General features: G+C 41.6%; 1 protein-coding gene across 3 annotated transcripts in view; it reads right to left on the reverse strand.

Annotated features, from left to right (window-relative positions):
- Positions 1-16,295, reverse strand: part of rps6ka1 (ribosomal protein S6 kinase a, polypeptide 1) — a 91,320-nt gene that overhangs the window by 68,315 nt on the left and 6,710 nt on the right. Inside the window, exon 1 of one of the 3 annotated variants that reach the window (XM_049595405.1) lies at positions 10,545-11,167. The exons of the other annotated variants lie outside the window; for them this stretch is intronic. Coding sequence (XP_049451362.1) covers positions 10,545-10,607 — 63 coding nt within the window. The 5' untranslated portion in view covers positions 10,608-11,167. Of the gene's footprint in view, positions 1-10,544; positions 11,168-16,295 lie in introns of those variants that run through there. 3 annotated transcript variants of the gene reach the window in all.

Below are 16,295 nucleotides of genomic sequence, written 5' to 3' on the forward strand. Positions count from 1 at the left end.
AATGGGGCGGCTAACTTTGAACTACAGCAGGATTTAAGTCAGATTGCGTGATTAGAAGTGCATCATATTCTGTTGACGACAACAAGGAGAACATAAGCAGAGGCAAAAATGGATTTTGTGAGATACCTGGGATGAAAAACAGGGGCTGCTGTGATGTCAAGTCAAATTAGGATCACTTGTCATTGCTCATAAAAGTCCACCTCAGTGATTTCTAGGAAAGTACTTCTTCTGTTGCCAGAGGGTATGTGGAAAGATTGTACAGTAGTTCAACAAATTTGAAAGAACTGAAATTGTGGTTTCATTAACCCTTTAAACCTGGAGTGACATCACTTTTCTTGTGCTGCGTTCAGACACCTTTGAACCCTGAACAAATTGGTGCGATTTATTCAAAAATACTGGAAAAAAGGCAATGAGCAGCTTGGTCCCACAAATTAAATAAATAAAATAGAAAAACAGATGTTGCAATAATTATTTCATTAATAATAATAAAAAAGAGAAATGCTATGGAAAAGAATATATTTATAATTACTGTTATTAATACATTTTAAAATGACATGACAAAATTATTATAAGTGTTAAATACTCTTTCCAGGTCGTTTCCTTGTTTGTCTATTTTTAATTTTCTTTTTGCTTACTTAGTTTTTTTTTTAAATAATTTTCTTGAAATTATGGAAAAACTATATCTATTATTATTATTATTATTATTATTATTATTATTATCATCTATTATATCTATTGTTATCATTATTATCATTATTGTTGTTGTTGTTGTTGTTGTTGTTGTTATTACATTTAAAAGTTATGTCACAGAATTATTATAATTTTAAAGTACTTTTTTCAGGTCATTTCATTGTTTGTTTGTTTTAAACTTTATCTATTTTTTTGTTTCTTACTAATTTAAGTAGTAGTGAATAATTTTCTTTTTCTCTTTTTACTAATTTCATGATACATTTTTGGGGCAATTTTTCTTTTGTTGCTCTCTGCCTTCTTCCAAAGTTTTTAAAAGAAATCAAGCCAATTTGCTCAGGTTTCAAAAGGGTTAAATGAGTATATCCACATATTAAGCCAACAGCCTGCACACTACATTTTGCAGTTATGTATAATTGCATAAATACTAGTTAGCAAGTGATAACAGAAGTTTAAACAGACGCTAACGGCAATACATAAGATATATTAAAAAAAAGGCTAAACAGTTCAAACAATTAGCAGAAAGTAATGGATAAGTGGTTGAAATATTCAGCTTCACTCCAAGCGATAATATTGAGAGTTGAACTGTATGAAAAAATCTGCAATATCCACTTTTATATAATGAATGGTGTTATACGTTTGAAATTAATAAAGGGGTACCTGGACAGAGCTGTGGGGTACCTCAGACCCAAAAGACTGCAAAGCACTGGTCTAGCTGATTCATGGCATTTATACATTTATAGAGGACTTCATAATGTAAGGATCACAGAACTTCACATATTTCCTCTGGACCCCAGGCTGTTAATCCCGAGAGTTTGTTTCTGTGTTAAAACTGTTTCCTGACCCAGATGAGGTCCAGGGTAGCAAGTCCTGTGTGCATCTCAGCCACATACCTGAGGTCATTTTATTGGTTGAAATTATGATTTGTATTATCAGCATTATCATGACAAGTACCTTCAACTTTATTCGTATATGATCAGACCTCTTCAGTTAAAGATCTTGCAGAGCATTTAACGACATGACAACTCCCCTGAAGGAGACGAATGGGTAGAACTGCAGCTGGAGCAGCAACCTGACCTGCCCTCCAGCTACATGACCTCCATACCTACACGTCACTCCACGATCAGAACCCTACAACCAGAAGTCCCAGTGAAACTGCTAAGTTAGTAAGTAATGTATTTTAAGTAATAGGAAAAAAAAATAAATAAAAAAAAAAATAGGTTGTTTGTTGTTTGTTGTTGTTATGGTAAGGGTAATGTGAAGGGTTACATCTCCTTACTTGAATGAATCACATCTTCATGTATTACAAATTACCAAGTGGATTATTGCCACATTTGGTCTCATTTATCACTACGTAGTGTAGCATTGTAGCAGGTTCAGATAGCTGACGCATTGGTGTGTCTGTCTTGTACTAGTGGTGGGCACTGTTTGTAGGGGCGTGTCATGTCCTCTACAAACAGAATGTGTCTCAAAAGAGAAGCCAAAATATCTCCCCCTGGTGGCTGGCTGCAGTATAGGTCACAAACCCCACCCCCTCCTTGTTAGCTAATGGCATGGGCCAAAATAAAAACTCAAAGTACCTGTTAAATAAATTGTTCACAAAGATGGTTTCTCTCATTGTAGTTTAAGTGTATGTTCAAGTGTTCATTTTTCTGATACGTTTGGTTTTAAATAGATATTCAGTACCATAAAAAGAGGGTTTGACATCATGATTGACAGCTGGTTGTGTCAACTGGTGCGTTCGTGATCAATGGTGCTGCTCGGGACTGGTTGAAAGGTGCAAACTTGATATTGCAGAGAGTGCTACTGTGTAGACTCTGGCTCTGAATGATGCTGTTAGGGCAAGATGGCCGCGGCCATATCCGGGATATTTTGGCTTCTTTTTTGTACAGTTAGAGGAAGTGGAGACGCATTGTCCTTTTTACTGACTGTAATTCACTGGGACCAGTAATAAAATGAAAAATGTGTCTCATATCTTCCATTCTTACAATGCATTGTTTCTAAAACTATAAAAACAAGAGGAAAAGGTCTTTGGGTATGTAACTTTGTGTCTTTCATCAGACCTCCTTGGCCTCTAATGGCCATGACTTCCAAACGTCACTCCTCCAGTTTGTAACACAGACTTTCTATTAAAAAAAATGTAGTAATCAAGCCCAAGCCGAGGTTACCCAAGCGCGTAATTTTCATAGAGCCACAGACGACTATAATGCAATTGTTTTCACAGGCGACTACTCCCTGTGAACAGCACATTGACCTTAACATGTAAAATGGGCAGCGAGGCCTTTCAATGATGTATAGCGGAACACCTCTGAAGCATGTGAAGATAAATCCATGATGATAACTAACCCTGTCCAATGATCAAAGAAACACCCTTGAATCCAAAGTCAAATATTCTAGCCAAGGATAAGAACACCCTGAATAACTCCTCCTCCCTCTTTTTCCGCTTTCTGCTTTGTTTTCCATAACAGAGGGGCGACCCTGAGTTTCCTCACTTCCTCTGTGCCCTCTTCTCTCTTCCTCTTCCTTTCAACTGCACAAAATCCATCAGGCAGTCAACACAATGACAAGTGGAGGCCTTAACAATCAAACACAAAACAGAAAGGGGTATACAGCGCGAGACGTAAAGGAAGCACAGGCAGGGATAGGAGAGCGACTTTGCAAAGCACTTGTACAAGAAAGGGAAAAAGACTTTCTGAACAGAAGGAACACAGACTGTGGATCTAATTTAGTGTCGCTGTAATACCTCACAATACAATCTGAGCTGAGAGATTGGATGCATTTGGCAACTGGATGCACTTCCTTATTTCCTGCTCGGAGTTTCACTCTTGCAACAGCTGTAAATTGGATGGGTGCTACAACTCAGGGCATTTTTACAGACCAACAGTTCATGTGGTTGGACTTTAATCATCATCTCAAGGGAGGCAATTTAATTTAGCCAAACTGTGCCAGTCATAAAAGCTGTAATGTGAGGTGACAGGAGAAATGGAAACAATTAAATGGCCAAGTGCAGTTCGAAGTCAAGCACAGATGTGTTTTAGGGGCGGTAATTTCAAGGGAAACCAAGAGGGAGTGCTGTGTGCCATGCTTTACAGTGAAAATGTAATCTTACAGAGAAATCTACACCGCACACTCTTTCCTTCCTTTCATCTCATATTCCATCAGCGAGGTGTGTGCAGTGAGCTTTGTTTAACCTAGTATCATGAAGACTAGCTGTGGGAATCCCAAGTGTGTGAGTGCAACTGTCTGTGTGTGTGTGTGTGTGTGTGTGTGTGTGTGTGTGTGGTCAACAATGCCTTCCCGACGTTGCTGCTCAACACATTTCAACCTCATTAGCTTTGCATGGCTGATCCAAGTGGCCCAGTTAATGGTGCCTTCCCTCCCCTGGGCTTCCTCAATGAGAGTGAAAGCATGCACACACACATACACACACACACAAATAGCCACATAAATCTGCTTAAAGACATTACAGAAACAAACGTGATTTAGGAAACGTTGTAAGGAAGCGCATGTATTATACACATACAGAAAAACGCTACAAGATGCACACAAGTTCACTTGGAGAAATTTACAGGCCACAAGCACGCTGTAAAAAGGATTTACAGACCAGCCTATTAAGCCCTGCAGAGCCAGACGGCAGAACTTTTAATTTCTCACAGGGCTTCTATATGATTAGGTAAGTAAACAATCTCCGAGCGCTGATACCGTGTGTGTTTGAGAGATAAATCTGTGTTTTAACAGCGTGATTAGAGCAGCGCTACCTGGTTACTAGGCAACTAAGAAATACAATAGCCACTTTTTTGTCTGCGCCTGTGACCCTATCGGACTAAATTTCCCGTAATCTCACCTGCCAGTGAGTACTGACAGCAGGTCACATTACTAATGTCCATTTCTGGTCAATGCCAGAAAATGAACATCAGCTATTTCCAGTGGTCTGTTTTTAGTGTGTGCTAAAAGGCTTCTCCCAACGTCAGCAACCATAAAGTGAAGAGAGAAGAAGAAGAAGCTTTAACAGCACCAAATCTGCACTTTTGCCTGCTGGTGACTGGAATATTTACAGTCCTGGCTTCACTGACGTATTTACTTTCAACTCTGATAGTCAAAACGAATCAGGACTCAGTTTCTCAGGGCACCGACGGAGCAAAGCATTTTGTTATCACATGCCCATCCAACCCTGCTCCACTCCCACAGCCCTGCTCAGGTGTTCAACAGGTCACACCCAGATTAGCAGCAGCTAAGCCTACGCGCACGCACGTACACACAGAGCAAAGCACGATCCTGAACAGAACAAGTCCTCGAGTATGCACAGCTGACCACGCCTGGCTTGCAAACATGGCACACATTCCGTATGTTAACCCTACTGTCTCCTCTGCACGGACGGTTGCATAATAAATGAAAAAAAAAACCCCTCTCTTTCTCTCTTGACGTCTAGTCTGTTGCAATCCTGCTCTTGAAGTCTTGGCTTGTGCAGTCCTGCTGTGTAAATACAATGTTAAGTTTCTCTGTCTCATCTATTAAAGAGAACAGAATTCCACTGAGATCTTTAAATTTGAAGAGGGTGTAAAGTGACAAAGGATTTATATGACTTGAAGCCACAGCTGGGGGACTGAACTGCAGTCCGAAATACAATTTTATCCAGAACAGGAGCTCAATTTCAGATAGGAGTTCAGCTTGTAAAAGTAAATGGCAAGTTAAGACCTAGTCGAAATGAAGAAAAGAGAAGCTGACAGTGAAAATAATGCATTTGAGAATGACTTCAACTGACTAAGGAGGAAAAGTGCAATGAAACGGTGGCAATTGTGAAGAGTAGCAACCAAACAAACCATTTTAAACCAAACACAGGCTGCAAACACAAAACTAAGCTGGCTAAAAGTGTCTGATCATGCTATGAAACAAGCAGAAAAACATTCACGGCAAAGATGCAGCAAGAGCGGGCAAAATAATCAGCATTTTTAACCATGACTAAAAGGGGAAAAGCAGCAAGGAACTAAGAGATGTGGTTACGAAACAAAGTGTCACTTCTCTTAATATTACAGATTGTTTTTGTATTTTTTGTAAACACAGTTCTTGAGATTTAAGAACCCAAATATCACTCACAATTTGTAGTTGAGTACACCTATTTTAAAAGGTATGGTTCTTTTTGAAGTGAGGTTGTATGAGATGCCTACCTATGGTCAGTGTATTGCCTACAGTAGATGGCAGTCAGTATGCCCCCTCTTTGGAGAAGCAGGCAGGAGTACCACCACTGAAGCTAAGCAATGCACTGCTGTGGACAAGGGCAGCAGCAAAAGCACAAAAAGGCCCACTTAAAAACAATCAATATAAGTTTGACTTGGGTGTTTTAAAGCTTTACTTTGAAATTCACCAAAGTTAAATAATTGTTAAAACTAACCAATCAAGGCAGAGGTTAACCAGATCTTGTGTTCTGCAAGGTGAAATTACTGTTCTTGTCAACAGAGTGAAGACAGCTGTGCAACAGCTTCAGTTTCAGGAATTGCTATCTGACAGCAAGATGAAGCAGTGAAAAAATTCTAAATAAAGCGTACACTTAAAATGAAGGAGCTTAAATACATTTTGCTGTTGACCCCTTCCACAGCAGTAGATTGCTTAGCTTCATGGCGGTACTCCTGCCTGCTTCTCCAAACTCGGGGCACACCAACCACCATCTACTGTACAGTAGGTAATACCCTGACTATGGATAAATAACTCATACAACCCCATTTCAAAAGATCTGAACTATCCCTTTAAGCTATAGTGAGCAAAGTGATAAAGCTGCACTCTGGCTGTGTGAATCAAGGAAATTATATCATATCAAAAGTATAAAGTTTCAGGATTGGCTATGGACTGATTCTGTATTAAGAGTGAAATGGCTTAAAAGAGCAGTTTGTAGAATTGAGTAGAATTGAAAAAGCAACCAGCTGATACCTCTCCCATGTGCCAAACATGAACACCTGGTTAGAATTCCCTCAGTGTTCATTGTTCGGGAAGTTTTAACTGGGAGCCGAATTATCCACACAGGTTTCTCCCTCTCCATAGCAAATGAATCCAATGATTAAAAACAGTCAAAACTCTGAATAAAACAATTTCATATTAAAATCGGTGTTTCCCCAATGTTGTTCAGCATGTCGTAGATGGGCTGCTAATGTGTTGTCACCTTTTTTCGCTGATAACTTTAGATCCAGACATTCTGTGGACTTTTACCGGGAGCTGAATTATCTTCAGAGGTCTCTTCCTCTCAAAAACAAACAAACCCGGTGATTTAAACCAGTAAAAATATTGAATAAAGCAGTTCCATGTTAAAATCTGTGTTTTCCTGATGCTGTTCAATCTGTCGCAGAGGGGCTGCTAATGCGAGCATGAGAATGGCCTTTTTTAGAGCCAGTGTTTGGTTTGTCCGTTCTGGGCTACTGCTGAAACATGGAGGTGCAAGATGGCAGACTGCGGAAGAGGACCTGCTCACTATGTTCTCACATTTTAATGTAAAGTAAACACAATTCTCATTTTCAGGTGACTACACACTAAAGAAAACATACCAGTATATGCCCCTAAATCTGACCCACTGGACCTCTGAAAGGAATGCAGATCTTACTGTAGAGTAAATCTACAATAACTAGACAGAAGCATGATTCAGGGCTTTTAGAGGAGGACATTCACTAACCTACTGATGGCAATGGCCAATGCAGGTGGTAGTGACTCAACTGGGACAGGATGGGTTTGATTTGTTGAAGTGCCTTTATCGGAGATGATTCACAGAGAAGTTAATTCATAACAGGCACAGTTTGATGATGAATAAAAGGCTTCAATCAACCAAATATTTTGAATAGCTCTCTTTGTACATGTGTTAGTGCTTGCTTTGCCAAAGCTTCGAGCACAAAAGCCAGTAAATCTGGTTTCCTATCCATGACACCTTCCAAGCACTCACATAATGAGCGATGGGGAAACAGACTTATCATCAGCTGCCATATCATAGCGACTCATATTTGTGCAGATAAAAATGGTTTCTTTATGATACTTTTCTTTCCAAATCAGCAAAAGTGTCTCGGTGTCTGTCCCATCTGTCCACATGACAAGCTGACCCGTGGCTGCGCATCCTGTTGGACTCTCCCGACATGCTCACTGGCGTGGCCTCCAGTCTCGCTCGCTCTTTCTGCTCAATCAATCCAAGCCCCGAGCCGTCTCGCTCTGCCATCAAGCACCAAAGTGTGCAGCTGGCTGGTAGGTTGGTGATGAGATAAATGGCACAGATCCCGCTCTTATGGGCACTGACTGATGCTATCAAATCAATTACAGATACTTAATTTCAGCGGGCGGATGCTGACACACGGTAACAAAAAATATCCCCTCCTTACAATATATATAGGCTGATATTTGCACACACATTTTATTTTTAGCAATGATATCACAATGTTGCTTATCAAAGAGTTGTGATCATTACACGTACCAAAGACGGGGTATTTTTTACAATATTAAACCTAGCACTCTTCACAGGCTCAGCACCACCATCTGTTCAGCTGTGATATGCTGCTCAGCCAACTCATATGCTGCACAATTCTGTAAATAGTCAAGTCTGTGGGACAAACCAAGTCAGGATGACACGTTTCTCAAAGTGCTTCTTACTGCATTATTTGTGGGTTTTCCATTATCATAAGCAACACTAATCATCTGCTCTGTACAATTAATTTTCTCTGCAAGTGCACAATAAATCACGTCTGCATCCTCGGCAGTGGTAGTATTCTTCTGATTACTGCATGGCTTTAATGAGTGATACTCATTACCTTGTCTTTTAATGAAACAGGCCTCAAGTCTGGCTCTGAGAGTAATCATGTTTCACTAAAATCTTGCGAACAATTTCCTCAGCTTCATCAGTGAATCAAAGGCCTCGTTTATAATCAGCGCGCTCTCTCGTAAAGCTGATTGAGGACACCATGCACAGAGATCAGACGCACAAAACAGGGGTATCGTGACTGGCTTCACCTGTTTAAATGACTGAGTGATTCAAAAACAGCTTTTCTTGCAGCTACACCACCCTACAGATACTATGGGAAACATTAGGGGTGGGGAAAAAAAAAAATCGATATAGCATAGTATCGCGATATATTTGTGCGGCAGTATCGTATCGTCACACAGTGCCAAGTATTGATTTTTTTTATTTATATCAATTATTAATATGACAAATACAAACTAAACTTAGTGTACTAGAAATATATAAGCACTTTTCAGTCCATTAGGTACATTTTGCTGCTACAAAAAAATGGCTGAAGTGTACTGTATCGCACTAACATGATCCTCAACCTGTAATTTGTGATCTTCCTTCCCCTGTTATTTTCACTTTTTCTGTTAATTTATTTTCTTCCTCCAGTCATTCATGTATTGTATTTGTATATTTAATTTAATTTAATTCAATTGATTTATTTTATTTTATTTATTTATTTTATTTTATTTTTCTTCCCATTTCATGAATTAATTATTTTTAATTCACACTTTTGGGGTTGATTATATGTGAGTTAAACATTCGGCGGTTGTACTGAAATTTTGTCATGGTGTCTTTTTCTTTTGCGTGTCTATGGATGTATATGTACACATACTGGATGCGTGCATGTGTATGTCCTTGTTTATTGTTGTTAAAATCAATAAATATACTGTTGGGAGACAAAAATGGCTGACGTGAGATGAACAGACTGAAAACTATCTCATTAGATAATATGGATGTTGCTCTGAATTTACAGTTGATAAAAGGAAATATATTGCAATATATTTTATCGCGATATGTTTAAAATCGCAATAATATTGTTTTGTGACTCAAGTACTGTGATAATATCGTATCATGGATCCTGTGGTGATCCCCATCCATAGAAACCAATGAGCCTAATGTGACACTGGTTGCTTCCACGCAGCCTGTGTCTACTCATCCTCACCACAATGTGAAGGTTGCATATTCACTAAGCAACCAGTCTGTTCAAGAGGCAGCTGAAGAGTTCATGAATAATGATGCCACATCAAAATAATAGGAGTCTGGACAACAGAGAGGCCACAAATAACTCGCCTGCTCTGTTTTTCTCTCGTGTGTCATCCTCTACCTGCTGTGGAGTAATCAGACACTTCTCGCAAGGCAGATTTAATTAAAACTCTGCAGAGGAAACACACACACACACAGCTACACAGCTAAAGCACGAGACTGATAGCACAAGTAAGTGCAGGTCTTAATTAAACCATAACACACTGAACATAATTCTGCAGCCTATATTGCAGAACTCAAACTTAAGGTTAGACATTGAGGGCAGTTTTATGATGCCATGTGTGAGAGGACTTTAATTCACTCTACAGGTGATAGACAGGGAGGACAAGCCTCTAGATCACACACTGCTCTTCTCTCTGGCGCTGAGCTTTGAAATGGAGTTGCCCAGCAGCTTCAATGGAAGACTAGAAAGTGGATTTCTAAATTGAGCTCTGACAGCTACTTCTGGGGCCAATTGAAAGCTCTCACATGAATAGGTCATAATGAGAAATTTCCCTGTTGGTTAAAGACTGACAATCAGAGCCAGTAAAAGGCTGTGGCCCTGCATGCTTCTGGCACACTGACATGGACAGCCTATTCATTAGATTTTGACTCAACTCTGATTAAAACTGCATACTTAACTGAAAACACTGGGCATATAACATGAATTATTTATCAGGTCTATTCACCCACAGTTATGTATGTAGGCTGCAGTTTAAAATAACTTTCCAGAAAGTGGTGACCACTCTTGGATGGAGGGCTGATGAAAACGCACACCTTATGCGCACCTTATTTATTTACCTGAACCAAATCAGGTTGGATCAATCAAACTAGAACATGGTTGACATATTTCACCTCTCATTACCTCCGTCTCCAGCTGCACTAGTTCCATCGTGGGCCATGGCTCCGCGATCTGAGCAAGAGGCATTTTCGCAGGATTCTCAGTTTCCCCCTCAGCTGCTCAAGTACGAATCTGGTCTCCCCGGATTTTGCTCCTGTCAAGTGCACCCCGAGGCTCCTTCACTCCGGTCCAAAGTCCAGGTTGGAGTGGATTTATCAGCACTTTGCTCTGTGCTCGGAGGCGAAGACGCGCATGCAAAGCACAACCAAGAGCTTTACAAACAATTGTAATCCCTTGATTTGACTCCGGCGGTGTCTGGCTTCTTGTGCGTATTTGTTGAAAGTAATAATCCAGCTGAAAACACCATAAACACCAAACAAACCTTGCCCGTCCAAATACGCGCGGTGGATACACGGGATTTGGATTTGACAAAGCGTGAGAGGAGACGAGGAGAAGCCCAAGTGTGTGATCCTTTAATCGGGCTGTACGGGAGTCTAATGCCACCTGAAGGAATTAACCAGAGTCCGTGCTGTCTTTGCAATCGACGCCGTATCAAATCTGTACGGCTTCCTCCCTGCGTGCCTGTGATTTCTCCCGGTTCCCGACAGTGTGTGCGATGCGCGCAGAGACCTCAGTGTGGCTCTGTAGTACGAGTAGCCTCCAACTCGAGCTGTTATTGGTGGACTCCTGCAGGACTTCGCCCAACCCCCTTTTCCAAATGTTCCGCCCAGGTCTGATCGTGCCATCATCTGGCAAAGGATGAAACTGCAAATACGTAATGCAGACTGGAGCCTGCTATTAATGAACGGCCTGCTCTCTGTGATGCTTGTGGTGCAGCAGGTGCATCAGAGGAGTGATAGATCCTCTGCGTTCAAAGGAGAAGCTGTCAAACAATTCACAAATGGGAATGAATGAGAGCACTATGTGGCTGCATAATGAAACATGCAACTGGTCACAAAAGATGCACCAATCTGCAGAGTGTGCAGCTGACTTTCCATGTCTACTACTTCATTTCATGACAATATTTCAGTCCACATTCCCTGCAGACCCACATCACCACTTCCTCCAGGTCTAAAAACAACACACATTGTTGCAAACAATTACATAACACAGATTACACAATAGAAACAATGTACAGAATAGAAGAGGCCAGATTTTGGGTCGTGACCAGTGCTGTTTGATTCTGTCCCGGACATTGCATTGATGAAGCGTGCTTTTCATTGACAACAGCTCTTGTAACGGTGCTTGAAATCTTCAGTGATATAATACACCCCTCCACCCTCTAACACTTCTCTGCTTCATTCACTGCCGAGTGGATTTTGCTCTTGGCTATCTTTGGTTACTATTGGCAACAGGAGAGCATCAAACCGCCTCGCCGTGGATGGATGGGATACAATTTTGATGCAAATTAAGATAACGAAGGCATGGCATTTCATGGAAACCAAAATGAAAGAAATAAATTGCCATGATGTGGTGCCTGTTCTCTGATGGATGTGCTGTTTAATTTCAGTATGTGCATAAAACTGCTGCTGCACTGATGAAGTCTATTTATCATGCCATCCTGCATACAGCAGTCGCAGCTTTGTGACAGGTTAAATACACAGATCTGGACTGGAGAGGGGAACATAGCCTTTTTTATGCATTCACATATAATGTTCTTGACACATCTGTGGCTCTTTGCATCCAGGCTGTTGACACACAACACCTCTCTGTCACAGGCTTTCATTCATATTCATACGCTGGTTTCTGTAGATAGTTTGGCAGTATTTCTGCACATATAACATGTTTACGTGATACATCATTTTGAAGTGCTGCTAAATGGGCACAACAGATGCATATTAATGTCTGTTTGTTGGCTCCTATTTCCCCACATTTCCACACCAGGGAAAGAGAAAGAAGTCAGTGGAGAAAGTGCACTTTAAAGAAGAAATCATTATGAAGTAAGTGCTAATTGCACAGTGTAACAGCTACAGAATATCGTCTGGTTTCCTAGAAGCCTTGCTTTCACTATGCAACGATCTCTGGAGAACATGAATGTTTGATTTGAAGCACAAAGGAAGTGCGAAACAGGAAAAGGACAGCGCCTCTGTTTTTCTCAGTCTATCAGTAGCTATCCCCAGTTACCAAAGAGTATCAGTGTAAGTTCTTTGCATTTAATACTCCTAGTAGTGAAAATGGCGGACAGTGGAACAACAACAGTAACTGTGGAAACTGTAGCCAGTGGAGGAAAAGAGAAAACCCTTGCTCTGAGGAAATTGCAGCCCAGAGGAAGGAGAAAATATTCATTTTCTGTAACCACTTTTCCTGTTGGGGGTCGCAGGGGGGGCTGGAGCCTATCCCAGCTGACACTGGGTGAGAAGCGGGGTACACCCTGGACAGGTCACCAGACTATCGCAGGGCTGACACATAGAGACAGACAACCATTCACTCTCACGTTCGCACCTACAGCCAATGTAGAGTCACCACTTAACTGAGCCTGCATGTCTTTGGACTGTGGGAGGAAGCTGGAGTACCCCAGGGTTCAAACCCCCCCCCCCCCCCAGGTCCGAACCAGGAGAAAATATTGGTATTATACATGTCTGCAAACCACAAATACGTTACGTTTGCATGTTTCATATGTATCACGTCATTCATTCATTTTCCATAACCGCTTATGCTGTTGGGGGTCACTGGGGCTGGAGCCTATCCCAGCTGACATTGGGTGAGAAGCGGGGTACACCCTGGACAGGTCACCAGACTATCACAGGGCTGACACATAGAGACAGACAACCATTCACACTCACATTCACACCTACGGACAATTTAGAGTCACCAATTAACCTGCGTGTCTTTTGATTGCAGGAGGAAGCCGGAGTACCGGAGAAAACCCCTGTAAGGAGAACATGCAAACTCCACACAGAAGGGCTCCCCCACCCCAGGCTTGAACCCCCCACCCCCTTGCTGTGAGACGACAATGCTAACCACTGCACCACTGTTCCACCCCATATCACATTCATCAACATTTCTAAACTGATGTAACATATAAGCCGACGACTGCAAAACTGCACACCACAGCAAACCACTGTTTGAAACCAACAACACCAGTTGTTTTTGTTGGCAACCCTTTGGGGTGTCTCCACCAATGTTTGTGGCACCAAACCTGGGTGTTTGTCACCGTCACCTAGCAGCATTTCACAGAGGCTTTTGAGCCACCGAACCTGGTTGTTTTTCACCGTTCAACCCCTTGCTTTTCCAGCAACTTTTGGTCCACCAAAGGTGCGTGTTAAAACCCAAAAGATAATCTTCTTCTAACATAACCAATTGTTTTTTGTGCCCAAAATTAACCACACTTTTACCACAGCATTGCATAAGAAACATAACCCAGGTAGCCAAAATGACCTTACTCGGCATTCCGGATGAAATTAGGCAGGCCAGGTCTGGTTGCCCAACTCGGCTGAGACTCGGCATGAAAGAAGCCCCAGAATTGGGTCAATTCCAGCTGCCAACACTGCCATCACTGGGAATGTTTAAATGTATAGGCTATAAAGTTAAATGTAACATATCAGTGGTTTGCAAAAACATACAATATATAATTTACAATTTTTCCTGGTGATTGGATTAGAAAACGGCAAGCATTTTGGTTGTTTTTACAACAGCAATACAAATAATAATACCATTTGGAAATGCTGGGGGAGGGAAGCTGAAAAATTGGCTGTGTCTGCTTTAAGGTTGACGTACAGCTAATTTATTTTCTGCCAAATCCATAGCACCAAAGGGAGGTCAGCAGGTAAGAATACAACAGAGAAGAGGGGGAGGGGTATCCATCACACTCACACTGCATGTAATAGCTTAAGTCACAGCCCTCCCAAAGCTCCCATTAACCCATTGATTTGTCTTCATGATGGATAAGCAGGGAACACTCATCGCACCTCGTAATGCTATATGGGTGTTTGTTATGTTTGTTATGTGGTGTGTTTTTTCTGTCCTTTTCACCTCTTATTCGCTGTCCTCTTATATTCCCCCTTTTCCATTTTGCACAGGATAACAGCCACTGACATTTCTCACTGTTTATAGCTCCTCCTGTATGATATGATGAATTTCATATGTTCAGTTTGAGCCTGGGCTGAAAGTCAAGGGACTAATAAAGACAATTCATGGGAACGAATAAAAAGCAGATTATCCAGAAGGGTGAAAAGTCATCTAGAGAAGCCTGGGAATGTGGGGGAGCTCTTTTTAACACCTTCCACAGATCAATACACTGTTAGACGAGGGTCGCTGGCGGCCAGACGGAAACAGCTCATTGTAAAAGCAACCTATCAGAAAGTCCGTTGACATTGACTGACATGTTGACGTCATAAGTTCATTGTCATTCTGACCACAGGGAATCTCTTCTTTTATTCATGATGCTCCAGTGACATCACAGGTGACAGTCCAGCAATGACTCAGAGGTGTCTCCCGTCCTGCGACAGAGACTCCAGGGATACCCTATCCTTCACTTTCAGCGAGACAAGAAGCATCATGGGTAATATGACTCAGTCTAGCTTGTTATGAATGTGCAATGGAGCAGAACTCCATCCTGAGTTGTTGGTCTATTGCTACAGGAGTGAAGTGTGCTGAAGTGTGACTAAAGAGATGTTAGATATGGTCCCCAAACGACACACTGCAAATTAGATAAAGTGATGCAAAGACGACACTGCTGTTTAACCTCATTCTCAGTTTGAGTTGAAACCGCAGAGGTGAGGCGACTGTGAGTGATGTCGGGTATGCAGAAGGAGAAACAATGAATCATACAGACAATGTGTAGTTTCCTCAGCAGTAAACAGAGCGATTATAATGGAAATACATGCGCACTCCAGTTGTGAAGTGGCAGCTGGGTCTGAGACAGCATCTCAAAGTCTGTCCATTTAACACTGCTGCTTTTCTCACATGTGGCCTGCTTATTTTCTTTCACTTTATTCAGCCTTTGTCACACTGCCAGACGTGTATATTTTTAATCTTTGTTCATTTGCAGGCTTCGGTTCTTTATTTCTTTCCTGAGACGTTACTTCATCTGTATCTCTTGAGTTTATTCTACTATTTGTTCCTGCTTTTCAAGTAAGGACCTCCTTCCTACTGAAGTTACTAAATCCTGGGTCTTCAACAGGAAGTCCGCAAACACTAGGGAGTCCTCGGAGACACTGCTGGATTGTCGCCAAATTATTGTTTGATAGTTTACGTTTTAAAGGAGCAGTGTGTAGGATTTAGTGGCATCTGCTGGTGAGGACTGCAGCTGAAACATCTCCTGTGTGCCAAGCATGGACTACCTGTTAGTATTTCCTCAATGTTCATTGTTCAGGAGGTTTTTACTGTGAGTGGAATTATCCTCAGAGGTTTCTTCCTCTGCAAAACAAACCAGTAAAGACACTGAATAAAGCAGTTTCATGTTACGAATCAGTGTTTTGCCAATGCTGTTCGGCTTGTTGCAGACGGGCTGCTAACTCAACCTAGTCTCACTCCGGAGTCATCAAAATCCAGCGCTTGAGCAGTGACTTCCAGCATCACACACCCACGAAAAAAGCCATCCTCTCACGTTGGTATGATGCGCAGCCGGTTGCCATTATTGTGTAACGGTGCTTGGAGATGTCAGGGGGAAATGCAGCACGAGAAGAACCAAAGTTATGGCAGCGAAAGTTCATGTAGGGTAGGTGGAGCGGTGGTGGATAGGTCCACCCATTTTCCATCGAGGGCAGTGCTTGCTTCCCGTAAGATTGTAAAGCCAAACCCTGTCCTTTTTTCCTAAACCTAACCACGTGCTTT

The sequence above is a fragment of the Epinephelus fuscoguttatus genome, linkage group LG14, assembly GCF_011397635.1.
Source record: "Epinephelus fuscoguttatus linkage group LG14, E.fuscoguttatus.final_Chr_v1".
NCBI classification, from domain to species: Eukaryota; Metazoa; Chordata; class Actinopteri; order Perciformes; family Serranidae; genus Epinephelus; species Epinephelus fuscoguttatus.